At 34.5% G+C, this 14,428-nt stretch overlaps 2 protein-coding genes across 3 annotated transcripts; both read right to left on the bottom strand.

Annotated features, from left to right (window-relative positions):
- Positions 1-5,734: 5,734 nt before the first annotated feature.
- LOC18038311 lies at positions 5,735-6,638 on the bottom strand. Its single transcript, XM_024182259.1, has 2 exons — positions 5,903-6,638; positions 5,735-5,778 (listed from the first exon to the last, which is right to left on the bottom strand). Exon 1 carries the CDS (start codon positions 6,532-6,534, stop codon positions 5,920-5,922), a length of 615 nt encoding a protein of 204 aa, XP_024038027.1. The 5' UTR covers positions 6,535-6,638; the 3' UTR covers positions 5,735-5,778; positions 5,903-5,919.
- A 1,640-nt stretch (positions 6,639-8,278) lies between these two features.
- LOC18038310 (lipid droplet-associated hydrolase) lies at positions 8,279-14,074 on the bottom strand. 2 transcript variants are annotated; one of them, XM_024181431.1, is made up of 13 exons: positions 13,995-14,074; positions 13,822-13,905; positions 13,658-13,731; positions 13,490-13,561; positions 13,363-13,391; positions 12,388-12,466; positions 11,967-12,034; positions 11,661-11,720; positions 11,295-11,377; positions 10,837-10,984; positions 10,484-10,534; positions 9,578-9,682; positions 8,279-8,796 (listed from the first exon to the last, which is right to left on the bottom strand). In XM_024181431.1, the coding sequence occupies exons 1-13, from the start codon at positions 14,060-14,062 to the stop codon at positions 8,650-8,652; spliced, it is 1,068 nt and encodes a 355-aa protein (XP_024037199.1). In that variant the 5' UTR covers positions 14,063-14,074; the 3' UTR covers positions 8,279-8,649. The 2 variants fall into 2 exon arrangements, with proteins under 2 accessions (XP_024037199.1, XP_024037200.1); XM_024181432.1 differs by having other exon boundaries at positions 8,281-8,796; positions 11,984-12,034; positions 12,416-12,466.
- Between the last annotated feature and the right edge of the window lie 354 nt (positions 14,075-14,428).

Below are 14,428 nucleotides of genomic sequence, written 5' to 3'. Positions count from 1 at the left end.
ACTGATTAGACATTATATTACTGTATTATATAAATATTTACAATAATTACTATTATAGTAAATATATATTACACTGATATTTATAATAATCTCTCACAGAAGAGAGATATCCATACTTCACTCGTATTTTATAAAAAAAAAATAATTTTTAAATATTAAGAACATTTAACCCCACAAAAATCCTCATAAATTCGTAAGGGCAGCAGCCTACCACTTCGACCAAAGCCGAAGTGGCGAGTTCATGTTATTAATTAACTTGCTATGAGATATTGTGGTTTGTGACTTAGTTACCACTTACCATAGTGATGATCATTAAACATTGTTGATGTTTGTGTTGGTAGCTGTCATTTTCGTGTAACTTTGGAGATAAGATTTTTTTATTACATTATTTTCTTTCCCAATTAATGCATTCTTGCATTATATAGTCCACCAACCTCACTGCCCGGCACCATTACCTATGGGCCGTTGTGAGATCTTTAACTTTTATTTTGATGTAACAACTCAGCATTAGGAGCAATTATTCTGATATTGCTACATGCATCATATGGTTCTCCAAGCTAAAGCTATGTCTCATCCCAAATGATGACTTCTCTGCAGACTGCAGTTGCAGCAACATTTAAATTTTGCTGCTATTACGTTTTTTTTCACTTTTTCGAGCACCCTTGAAACAGTTTTAGGGTTATGCTCGAAAAGAAAAGACAGCATAACATATTTATCATTACTTATCTTACAAATTTATAATTTACGTTAAAAATTTTTGCATCCTTTTTGCATTCTGACTTACAAAATTTGTGTTCTGTAACACGTCTCCCTTGGTAGTCGTGAGATATTTGAAGTGGTTCGACGAGGCTCTGATCTGATTGCCTTCACAAAAATTTGTCCACAAGTTTTGAAGGTAAAAAATTGGGTAAGCTCATCAACAATTGGGCCCTATCTAGCAAGATATCAGGCCCAAAATGGTCTAAGGCCCAACTATTAGATTAGTTTAATAATGAGTTGAAAGACAAGGGAGACTGCAACTTGAGGAATGTGGATTACTCCTAATTTTTACTAGTTTATTATGACATAAATTGATACTAATCATCAATCTTATGTAATTTTATGCGAAAGGAACGAAAAAATTAAATATATTTTCCTTTTGGATGAGCAATATATGCTTTGTGAAAAGCTAAATTATCAACATTTGTAGCATACTTTTGTTGTGCACTTGTCTCCTATTGGCATAGCCAAAAGGGGCCCGCGTGATACTGTTGGTTGAAAGGCGCTCCCCAGCCCTAAAGTGCCTTGTAAGTTGTACTGTGCCAAAAAAGAAAGAAGCATACATTAGGAATAAAATTGAACATTAAAAAAAATAAGGCAACTTTAGGGCATAGAAATTTTGGAGAGACAAAATTGCAAAACTGGGTTTTGTTGTACTCATTGTGCAGTTTCAGCTCTTGAGCTCAAAAAACTTCAAGCTAAAGAAAAGACTCTCCAGATTAAAATGTTTCAGATCATTGGGCAACACGTTGCCTCAAGGCCCCCATGCTTTGGCTGCGGACCCTGATCACTTCACTGTGTTAAAGTACTTTCAGTTTCGAGTTTTATCTTCAGACCTTTATCATTTGCCTCATCTCTATCAAATAATACCATGTAGTCTTAAAATTGACTGAAGAGAAACTGGAAAGAACAACAAGTCGAGACATATATATCCAATATCTGTGTTCCCACATCGAATTGTTCCATCATTTCTTGTTTCTTGTATCATTGTTTTTCTGGAACAGTACGTTTAATCATTTTGTGCCTTGTAACATGCTTGGCTCTTGCATGCATGGCTTATGGCCCTCAGCACCTTAGTTCTTACATATATATATATATATACGTGTTCAATTTGTAACCTTTTTTCATACACTCTCAGTCTTCTATCTTATATGGGTTGTTACTGGGAATCAACTTTTTGCCCATTATTTGACGACGAGAGTTATATTAAGTTTTGGTGATTTTGAAACTCTCAATGCTCATATATGAAAATTTTCGGGCGGTAAAAGATCATTTTTTTTATAAAAGATTCATCACTGTATCAGTCGCAAAAGCCAACTTTGGCCATAAATTGTGACTTTATATGTAGTTCTAGTTTATTGGTGCACATATTCTTAACCGATTGTATACTGACGAAGATATTTCTAGGTTCCTCATATTTTATCAATAACCGGTTGTTTATTATAATCTGTAAATTGATCTTTCATGTTAAAGCTGTTATCGCACCATTAATTTTGTTGGCTGAATCAGATCTTGTTCTTTAAAAGTGGAGGGAGGAGGGGAATCTTTCATGACATTTTTTTTTTCATTTACTTCTATTTTTCTCACTTATCATACTTTCAATTCGCTATTTTCCAGCGTATAAAAGCAACGAGATGTCTGATGTCTCCCACTATAAAAAGAAAGGTGTTAATGGATTAGATAAAGATTGCCCTTGTGTCTCAGCTTATTGAGACTTAACATGACATAATTGAAAAGCAATTAAAATTATTTTATGTCCACAAAAAGTCAAATACAAGAAGCAAAGCCAAAGGTACAGGGCAAAACCCAATTAGTTCTTAAGGCAGAGTATTTAAGGAGAGTGTGAGCTGGACTGACTTGCAATTTATGTTGCATCGATCTTATATAACAAGTCATAATGAATGAGAGTTAATTTCTGATCGGCTTCTCATTTTCAATGGAAGGCCCCTTGTGTTTTCCACTAGCGAAGCTAACTTGCATGTAGCAAGATTCCCTATCGCCTGGTTTCTGTGTATTTTGATTTGATTTTGACTTAACCCTCCAAAGCAGGTCATATTCATTTTTCTTTTATAATTAATTTATCAGACACACATTTATGAAATAGTTATGGAGAAAGAGAGAGATCGATATAGATTGAAACTGAATTCGAAATCTTACTATATTGGACTGTGTATTGAATGCTTCGCCTCTCTCATCACTCATCACTCATCACTCATCACTCATCACTCATCACTCATCACTCATCACTCATCATCCGTTTCTTCTTCTATTGTTTATATTTAATCTTCATCGAAACAATTTATTTTGCTCTCCCGCAAGAACATGATCTAACTTGGGGACGAGGTCAATTTTTTTATTAACGTTCGTCAATCCAACATTAAATTCAATCTAATAAATGATAGGAGACGTTGTAAGACTTCGTTGCATAACATGTTTGTAAATTAGTTGTAATCAATATTATATATATATATATATATATATATATATATATATATATATATATATATATATATATATATATATATATATATATATATAGATTTTAATATATTAGTAGACAAAAAATATAATTTTTAATATGTTAAAAAAGTGAGGATGTCCTCTTTCTCTATATATATATATATTAGTAATTTTTTAGTGCAGGTATTCTCATTTTATTTTCATGCCGATACACTTTAAAACTATAGGATTTAAGAGAGTTAGTTTTTAACTTTCTTAAACCCCACGGTTTTATAGTTAATTAAAAAATTAACTCTTTTAAACCGCACGATTTAAAAGTGTCCGCATTAAAAAAAAAAGCGGTCGTCCGCACTTGAGAATTATTTGTGTGTATACATACAAACATACATACATACATACATACATACATACATACATACATACATACATACATACATATATATATATATATATATATAATTGAATTCATGACAATTGTCCATTTAAAATTTTAGATATCAGACAATGTATACGAAAGTGTGTTACATTACTAAACTATATTTCACATTCTTCTACTACTAATAACACATATGAATAATCATATATTTCTAAATAAAGATACAAAATTTGTATATCAAATAAATATTACCAATCGATGACTAACAAATCAAATTTATTGACAGAATGATACCCAAAAAAACTCTATATTTTTTGTAATAATCTAAATATTTGTCTGTATGGTATCTAAAACGTCGTGATCTAACGCAAGGGACTTCGATCACCAAACAGTTTTCCCTCCCTACTAATGTGTGGTTTCTTAACTGTCTTTTATAAGTTCTCAAGTTTTCTATTAAAAGCCGTAGTGAAACATCGCATTTAACTTGAAATGAATATAACCTCCAATCTGCAAAGAATTAACGAAAAATATTAATGTTTTGGCAACTAAATTTTGATTATTCATATTTTAATATTTGTTTAGGTTATTCTTAAATCAAGGATCCTTCCATAACACTTTCCTGCTCCCTCATCTTTTCCTCATTCAATCCCTGGAGAAGGAGCTCTTTCTCTCCTTCTCCAGTGGCCTTTCCTTGTCCTTCTTGTTTCTTTGTTGCAGCCTCTTCATCTTTTTGGATTGAGGATGGTAGTTTTGTTCTGGCCTCCTTCACTTTCTGGTGCGAGGATGGAAGATCAGCTTCAATTTTTTTTTCTCCTTTGACTGTGAGGAAGATTGCCGTGTAAGATCAATTTCTACAATAAATTTATTTTGGTATCAGTTGAAAAGTCTAATTATAATGATGGAGATTATGTCAAAAGAGCTAGGGAATCCTGACTAGTTTGCGTACTGTGAATGGAAGTTTTTACTTCGTGGGTACGCATATTTTTTCTTATTTTTCAGTGAGATTATATGGGTTAGTCTAATTGATTACTCTTAAAGATCTTTGGAATATGTATTGACAATGTACTGCAACTCATTGTACTGTTGATTCTTTATTTAATGAAAAATATAATTTTTTTTCAAAAAAAAAAGGATAAACAAAAGGGGAGAATAAAAAGAGGATATAAATATATGAAATCCGAATTGTAACTCGTCCTTGGATTCACGTATGCTTTGTCATTTTTGTCAGTAGGATCATGCTATTACCCCTCTGCATATAATATTTTCAATTTAATAAGATTACACACTCGTGACTTTTCTTTTAAGGAATGTATTGTCTATATATAAAATTAGTTTGATTTAATTCTCAGCCACTTCAGGGTATCCAAAAATAAAAAATAGAAAACGTCAGACTCATGAGAGGGGGACTACGAAATATACATACATATATATATATATATAGTAACTAGATTACTTTGGAGTATGGCAAGCAAATTATACCAAGTCAGGAGATCCAAAGAGAGACGCAAATAGAGAAAGGTCAAAGTCCCCCCTCATTTGTAAGTTGTGACTTGCAGAAGAGGGTACTGAGTAAACTGGAAACTATCATTACAAGGTATCAGTTGCTACAGTCTTGCCTTGGAAAATGCACAATGTCAAAGTGCCCGCAGACGCAGAACTGGTCACTTAATTTCTTTTATTTCCATTTAATTTAATTAATTTCTCACATTAATTAATACGCCATAATAAATAAATAAATTCCAATTAATAATTCCCCAACCGTTTTTAAATTTCAAATATTCTATTTCCATGGTACGTAGATTATGAGTAATTACAATAATAAATAAATAAATAAATAACAAGGGGGTCCCAAAGCTATACTGTCAAAACAAATCCCAATACCTATCTTTTCCCACCAGCCAAAATTTGTCTTGCAAGTGGAGCTCCCCAAGATTTTGACCAACCCATTACCCAGCTTTCCCCATAAAAATTTTACCAAATCGTCGTTAATTAAGAAGAAACTAACAGCAGCTTAATATCCTATGATCTTTTGCAATGACATTTGCACCAAAATCTTTGTACATACATACACTAATATATATATCATTATACTAAAACAGGAAAAAAAAAAACTAGAGCTAGAGAAATACGCCTGGTAAGTAGAGACGACCCCCGTTTGCGGTGGCAGGGCCTGCATAACAACACTACAAAGATGACAAGATTTTATTTGTCAAGAGACATTCCGATTCGTCATACTACACATATGTGCAATCATCTTCATTCATACTAATTAAGCACAAAAAAGAAAGCGACACGTGCAGTACCGACCAGAACTCACGTGACATTCATCGGCAGTTGAATCCGTAATCGAAATTGGAGGACGAAGCAGAGACAGCTGGTGCTGACTTGCTGACCGAAAAGACACCATTCCAGATCTCAGTAAAAGCCCTAACGATAATCTCATGATGGGACGGTGCGTTGAGTTGCAAGAAACAGTTCAACAGCTCTTTCAGATCATCCTTGGAGTATAGCTCCTTCTCCAATATCATCTGCAGCATCGACTGCCTGAAGTCCAAATACGGGTCGTCGGAGTCTTTCTCCACCGCCACGCTCTCCCCCCCGACCCGACCGAACCCTCGAACGGGTCGTGTCTTCTCGACTACCGTCGTGTCCCAGCTGTAATGATGATCAGCGACGCCGACGTGATCGTCCGTGTTGGGAGAGAATGTGGTGGCGCTGTCGTAATTATAATATTCGCGTGAGCTTGAAGATGAGTTGTAAACGCTACTAGTGCTGTGAGGGTGAGGGTGAGGGTGTTGCTGGTAAATTTGCTTCTTGGGTTTTGGTCGTGGGTGGAAGAGGAATGAGAGCTTTGGCCTCCTGCAGCTGCTGCTGCAACCTAAGCTCACAGCAACTGTGTTGACGATTAGCTTCTTCCTTGTTCTTGTTGTTGATGCCATTGTCAATACTGAAAGAGAGAGAGAGAGAGAGTTTAAGAGAGGCTGCTAAGTGCTAAGGCTATTTTGAGTATTTGACTGACGGGAACGAATGGGAAAAGAAAGAGTCTCTATAAATTCTGCATGTGAGCTCAGAGCGTCCCTAATGGATAAATTATATATATGACTAGTCTACGATTTTTTTAATTATGACAATTCGATCTCAGCCGCACATTTTCTTCTGATTCTCTTTGATCATTCCCTCATGACTGATGAGTACAGCATTTGGATCCCTAAACATTCATGATTTTTCTAAAAAAAAGTGCACAGTTATTCCATTTGAACCAAACAAGTCATAACCTTCATGATAAGTGCTGAAGTCACATCAAGACCCACATAAAAAACCTAGGAGATGTATTTTAACTGCACCTTAAAGATGAGGTTAAGCTTCTCATTTCTTCTTGCTTTTAAAATTTTCTTTCTCAGCTCTCTTAACGTAATCTTGGGGAGTGGGACGAATGTCATTCCCTATCTTTAATTAACATATCATATTCTAGTGATGTGTTATATTATAAACTCTTTACTCTTACATTGTGTAGGTGAAGATTCAATTGAACAAGAGAAATTTAGATATTTAGATTTAGGGACTCATATGATAAATAAAAATATTATACTTTTATTTGCAAATTTTAAAAGGATGAGGGATCCACTTGTCATTTATCCCTTAGGTGATTCATATTACGAATGTATGATCCATGGGACACACAATAATGTTTCCCACGTTGAACAAATTAAGATAAAGTATTTATTGAAGAATTAAAAAAAAAAAAAAAAACGTAAGGTCTGATGGGGGGGTTACCTGAAAATTACACATTTACACTGACATTGGTGACAGCAAGAATGATTATGGATTTGTCCGTATAATCATAATATTATTTATGAGCCATTGGATTTTTCTCAACGGTTCAGATCTTACAAAACGGATCCCCCGCCATTAACCGTACGCGGGTATCCACAACGTGCAGGAATACCGAGTATCAAAATTTGGATGGATCTTCTTCTAATTTTTCTCTTTTCTTTCCCCTCTTCTCCCCCCCCCCCCCCCCCCCCCCCCCCCCCCCCCTCCCCCTTTGAATCATTTAACTACTTAAGAAGAAAGCCGTTCTTGTAAATAAATTAATAAAGGTCGGGGTGGGGGGGGTGTCACTAAATTACTCACCCCCGCACATGTTACGTTTGAAGGCACACAAATTTGGGTCCCGTAAAAGTTATCGTGGAAATTTGCTCAAAAAGACTCGCTGGCGAATTAACCAACGAATCCCCCAAGTTCAAGAATTATTCTATTAGTTACAAATCTTTGTTACAATAATCTTGCCGTCATCCTGCACTCTGGAATTTTGGATTATGTTAGCTGATGCAATGATAATTGATTAAGCAATTATTTCTGTCCATTTAATATTGTACCAAGAATATGAAAATTGTTAAAAATGATATCATCGCCCCACGCTGGCACGCCATTTTGTCCTCAATGTTGATAATTTTAGCAAGATTAGTGTTAAAGTAATCGATTCGGGATTTTATTAACAAACTATTTAGGTCCAAAAAACCAAGAGTCACGGGACACTAACTACAAAGCTAACGTGGCCAAGTCTCCTGCCAGAAAACTTGTGATACTGCTGGCATTCTTTGTTGTTTCTGCTTTCTAATAATTAAAAAATTATAAGAGGATTTTAAAAATTATTAGAGGATAATTCTATTACAAGCACAAACATCATCATCATTGATCTCGATCTCATCCTGCAGAGCAACTATAATCTTATGATATAGAGATCGAGCTCAAGTAATTATAACTTTGGGTTTGCCTCTAACATCAAATTGGCAACTGTACCACAGGGTACGAATACCATAGTAACAATTCACACTCATTAAGATTTTATGTATAAACGTTCATGTTTGTCTGTTACCATGGTATCGATAGTAATGTATGATTATAGAGATGATATGGCATGGCGAAGGTCCATAGATTTTATGAAAATTGAATCTTACTGTGAAGGAAATTGAAACTTACTGGCAAAGTGAATACAATTTGAGAAATGTAACCATGGACAACGAAATACGCAGCAAATAAACAGTCTGACCTTACTTGCTTAGACTTGGAATTTTATTCTTTATCAAGCCAGCTACATGAGAAGCAACCCATGCTGAACCAGCCTCGGAGCAACAAAAATTATGAGTGTGGCCATGCCTTTCAATTGCTAGAGGAACATCAGGGACTTGCTTGGAGATCTGTGAGCACCAAGTGAGGCTTAAAAATGAGAGAGCCTAGACAATCATCGGGAGAATGCTAGAAGAAAGAACAATATTTCATGCTCATCAAGCAAAAGTCTTAGGTCGGACGATTCTAATATGCCCATGCAATAAAATCATACCATGTGTCTGGTATTCAAAATAAAAATGTTATTTGATGAGGCATATGGACGACAAGTACTCCCGGTTTAGAGAAGAAATGAAAAGGAAGGACTCCATATCGGTATACACAACTTTCACTGTGAAAATATAAGTGGCATCACAATCAGGATTCTCACTATAATTGTACTGCTCGAGCAATACCTTCAAACATTTTCAATATATCATTGATGCAGCACTAGTTAATGTTATTGTAAGAAAAATACTCATTGTGAGTTACCACTCATCTAGCAGTAATTACATCAGTGTATACCAAGCTGCCATGCCCCAAAACCGGGGTGAGTGAAAATATGAGGTTAACTAGAATGCCCTTCTTGATGAAGAAGTGCCTTGAGTACTATCCAAACTATAAGTTATTCAAGACTTCAAGTCGCTTATGAACTGCTAAAGGTTGAGGGTGGGAGGGAAGACGTGAGGAGGTATCATTGCAAGGCCATAGTCAAACACGTAAGCTACTATTCAATCTAATCTGCATGCATATTACTTCCTCCTACTTGTATATTAAGGTGCTAAATACATGAAAAGCATATGAAGCTTTTCACATAATAAAATGATCTTTGAAAAAGGAAAAGAAAAAAAAAATTGATGAATTCATCGTTACCTCTTCATATAGCTCTTGTGGACCCCAGTGATCATCAACACCAAACAAAAATGCAATTTTACTCTGATTTTCTCTCATAAATGCCCAATCTGGAGTTTTTGTTAGCTAACAAACAATGAACAATAGTCAGCACAGCATTATTATCTAAATTGTTTACTCATAAGTTGATAAACAGTCATATTGCAGAAATAAAGTAAATTGCATGACAGGAAAACACCCATGGCAAAAATAACACAAAACTAAGCACAAAAGGAGGAGAATTTTAATCTTTTTACCAGTTTAAATGAATGTATGTTTCGATTAATGAAATCCTATTAGATAATGTCACACTAAAAGAATAACATTTATGCAAAAGAGTAACATTATCACTAGCTACGAGTTCAATATTTCTTCCTCACTGATTCACTGAGTTGAAAAAAATGTCATATAAGCATTCAAATGTAACACTTTGACTGAACTGGGTTACAGTTAGAATGAGATGTACATGGCCAATTAACTATAAGTATTATACATGATGAAAGCCAAGTGGGAAGAGGACATTGAGTCCATATATGCATTGCAGACTTCATCGAAGCCCACATACTGGTTTTCCTAGTACCAACTTCGATTTCTGAATTCGAACTATGTAGGGATTTTGACATCTTTTACCATGCAATATACAAGTAAGCAAAAGAATTGAACTTCAGATACTTTTGGGTAAAACTTGGCAAATTTGTAAAACATCTGTGGTGCAACAATGGAAAATTTGTAAAACGTCATTGGAGAAAGATGGTGTTGTTTATACAATGGTCTACATAGAAGAACACGGCCATAAAAATGGAGGATGAAAATAAATATTGTTGAATAGTAAGAAAATACCGCATCATTACCTCGTACAATTAATATATCCCTAAATCAAGATTTTACCTGTTTAAACTCTGTCATTGTCATAAAGAGTACATTCCTCATAACATGATACTGAAAAGAAATGAAATTTGAAACAAGTTATTTTGAATTCAAGAAGTAGAATACATTTACGATCAAATACCTAAAGTTTAATCTTCTGCACAAATATCTATTATTTTATTATAACTAAGAAGGAATCACATTTCTATTAGATGATAATTAGAAGGTCCTTCGAGACAGACAAGTAGCTATTAGGCATATAAAGATTTAATAATGCAGTAAAAGAAATGAGAAAAACATAACATTTAAATTCTCTTGAGCAGTGTTTTTGCAAGATAAAAAGCCAACTCTTTAATCTTTTGAAATAACCTCACCTGTGATAAGTGAGTGCAAGCAGCCTCTACTGCAGTAGCTGACCATGACCTTCCCAAAGAGTTAGATACAAGAAATCTTAATGCTTTACTAGGTAATATTCCCAAAGATGCTATAATGTAACTAAGAGCAGTTGATGCAATGTTAGACCTGCAACTCACAAATTTTGTTTTATCACAGATTAGTGTCAGGTCAACAACTCAGAAGAATAAGGACCATTAAGTTTTCATAGAGAATGTCAAATAAAAACTCATTCATAAAGGCAGCAATCCAATCACTTGTACCAGCCCAAAGTTCCAATAAGTGAACCCAAAGTGAGAGGTGGAAAATGGACACACACTAGGAACACATATGCATTAACAAATACTCTAGTGCTTATAAAACACAAAGGAAGCCTCCACACAACTACAGCATGTAAATAGGGGGAAGTAATGTTACTCATAATGATGAAGAACATTACGCTGCAACTCTCCCAATAATCGATTGTGTTACTGATGGTCGGATTAGCGCCAAAAATGGATACAGTCCAATGTAATATATCACCTATTGCAGCAAAATTAAGTAGTCACGAAAAGGTTTTAAAAGTTAGAAACACGTAAGACAAGGATAAATCGGAAACTAGAATTGGGGTTAGAAGGTGTAAAAGGCAACAAAATAAGGGAGCCAAAGTTCCAAAATACAATTTTAGGGCCAAAATTGTTTATAAATAACAATATATTTAAAAATCATTCATTGTGCAGTTCCCCTCCCCCTCCCATGCCCCCATGATGTGCGAAGCAGGATGATGTGTATTGAAACATCAAATTTCATTGAATATGATCATCACCTTTTCTGAAGACCTCTTTAGCATTTCAAGAGCTACATATGCACCGATAGAATGCCCAACCTTCAGAGACAGAACTGTAAGTCAGCTACCAAATATTGAAAAACCAAACCAAACTAGACTACAAAAAACTCTTTTATATAGTTAGTGTTTAAGTGAAATCACCCAGAAAATTGTTAATTAAAGCCAATTTAGCTGAAAGACTATTAACATGATCCTACAATAGCATTGACCTTTTACTGTCATCTTTTATAGATGACAAGATAGATTCAAAAAGTCAGCATTGTATAGAACTATAAAATGAATTACAGTATAAATGGTCACACCAGTACTATAGGAACTTCTGTATTCTGTAATTCCTGTCTGATGAAGTCCATCTGCAAAAAGTATAAGATCAAATGGAGATTATAGTGCCATATAATGAAGAGTTACACCGAACAACTCAAAAGTACTAAGAAAGTGAGTAATGGAAAAGCATCTAGAGGTAATAAGATAGACAAACATGATCTAATCAAATTTTTAGGGAAATATTTAGCTAGAGACATGGAGCAAAAAGTACCTCAATACTTACTATCAGCGAGTAACTTGTTCTAACTCATGCAAACAAATTAACAAAGTCCAAATTTAATTTTGTAAAAGCAACAGTCCTCACAATTAACCACCACAGAACATTATTTTTAGCAAACAAATGATAAATTTGCAACTGCAATGAACTAGTAGTCACTATTACCAGGCTGGTATGGCAAGCAGAAGGCTACCTTATGCTCTACTTGTTCGTCAAGAGAAAACAGCCTTCCATGATCATAGTTCTGACAAGAAGGTGAAAGAAAAGGATATAAGATCAAGTTCTAGAAGGGTAGCTGCACTACCAATCAAACAAGCAAAGTAACAAAAACAAGTTGAATTGCATATAATTCCTTTGCAACTGCCTATTAATGCTTCTTTTGATGAAGCGGCTCACTGTTGTTAAATTTATGAAGCTTTCTCTATTTCTTTCCATTAAGAAAATACACTAGTAAAAGAAGAGAAATTTCATCTCCGGAAGGTTGCAGCCTACACTATTATGATCACAAAGAAAACATTCAAGTGGTTTTGGTAACCTCTCTACCAAATTTATCGCCAATACCATCTCTTGATTGACAGAGTTTCTGAGTTTGTTTTGAAACTGAAACAGATAGTACTCGTATACTATAGGTGATCTCCACTACTTATTTAGATTACTTAGAAACCCCAGAGCAAAATGTAGACAAATTATCAAATATGCCATATTACCAATTTTGTTTTTAAGAGAGATTCAAAAAAGATACTTTCATAAAAAAGTATTTACGTCGGTACTCTAGCTTCCAAGCAATCATTAAATGAAGAGATTAGTTCATAGCCCATAGAGAAACATATTGTCTTCGGTTAATTTTGTCACTAAATTATGGAAATAAATCTGAAATAATACTCCTAACACAACACAATCACTAGTAAGACAAGGCATAATCGAGGAACCAAATATAGAACTTTCACCAAAATCTCAAAAACATTTTCGTTATCAAAATTCCAGCTCCATGTATGTTTCTCAACATATCAGCATAACTAGCAGCAGCTTAGACGCATGAATAAAAAATGCAGAGATTTCATGTTAACTAATATCAAGTAAATACTTCTTCCATTTTACATTATCAAGAATTCTTAAGTTAAGATTATAAGAATTATATACCTTTTTCGTTTGAGCTGCACTCCCAATAGCTGTACTAAATGCATCACAAATTAGCATAAAAATCATATCCCAAAAGTTAAAGAAAGAAAGACTATATCATGACAAAGAAACACTTATTAAGTCTTGCCTGAAATTGACGCATTTCCTCCAAGATGCTCATATAATGATTGCACAAAATCCTTATAAAATGTAATAACACCTGCGAAACACCCACCAACCTAAGTCCTACATTCTAATGAATTAATTAATTATGACAACTGAATCAACAGCAGCAGCAACAAGAACAAAAACAAACCTGGGTTTCCGGGAACAAATAAAACATGCAATTTGGGATCATCAGCTTCAATCTCTAGTACTTCAGCTGTGTAACTGGCCAGGAAACAAAAATCAAAATGCAGTTATCAACACAAATTCTTTTCTTTGGGGGGAGTGGGTATTGATGTCTGATGAAATTCATACATGGACACATTGGAAAGCCGCAAATTGACAGACTTGTTAGATTGAGAGAGCAGATTTTCAGAACCCATATCACCACTACTCGCCCTGAAACAGAGTAAGAAAATCACAGAGAAAATCAAATGGATCCTCTCACTCAGCTTAACTTGTTAGTGAGCCATCTAATTTATTAGTACCTGTAATTATGGGAGATTTTTGAGCGACTGAGGAGTCGGGGTGTTGAAAAAACAAGGCCACGTAGCATTTTAAATCTGCCAGCATTATTTAATTATTATCTATGCAACTGAAATTCCTTTTATATCTTTTGGACTCGGTCTCAGTCCTTGCGAAATATCCAGTGATCCAGTCCACTTGTCACACAACTCACAGGAACATATATTATCGAAAGTCATTTTTGTCATCAATTTTAAAATTAATGCGTGCAAATTTGGGCTTCATTATATAGATAGCATTTATCGTTCTTTGAACTACTTCTGAAAATTGGTCTCCTCTCTTTAGAGCTCTCTCCTCTCGTCGGGTTAAAAATACAGAGATGAAGAAAAAGGAGTAATACTATATGAACACAAAATTTGATAAAAATAAATAAGGTAATTCAATTTGAGAAGAAAAC

Source organism: Citrus clementina, unplaced genomic scaffold (genome assembly GCF_000493195.1).
Source record: "Citrus clementina cultivar Clemenules unplaced genomic scaffold, Citrus_clementina_v1.0 scaffold_6, whole genome shotgun sequence".
Classification (NCBI taxonomy): domain Eukaryota; kingdom Viridiplantae; phylum Streptophyta; class Magnoliopsida; order Sapindales; family Rutaceae; genus Citrus; species Citrus x clementina.
Note: the sequence above shows the minus strand (reverse complement) of the source record. Positions and strands in the feature narration are given on the sequence as shown.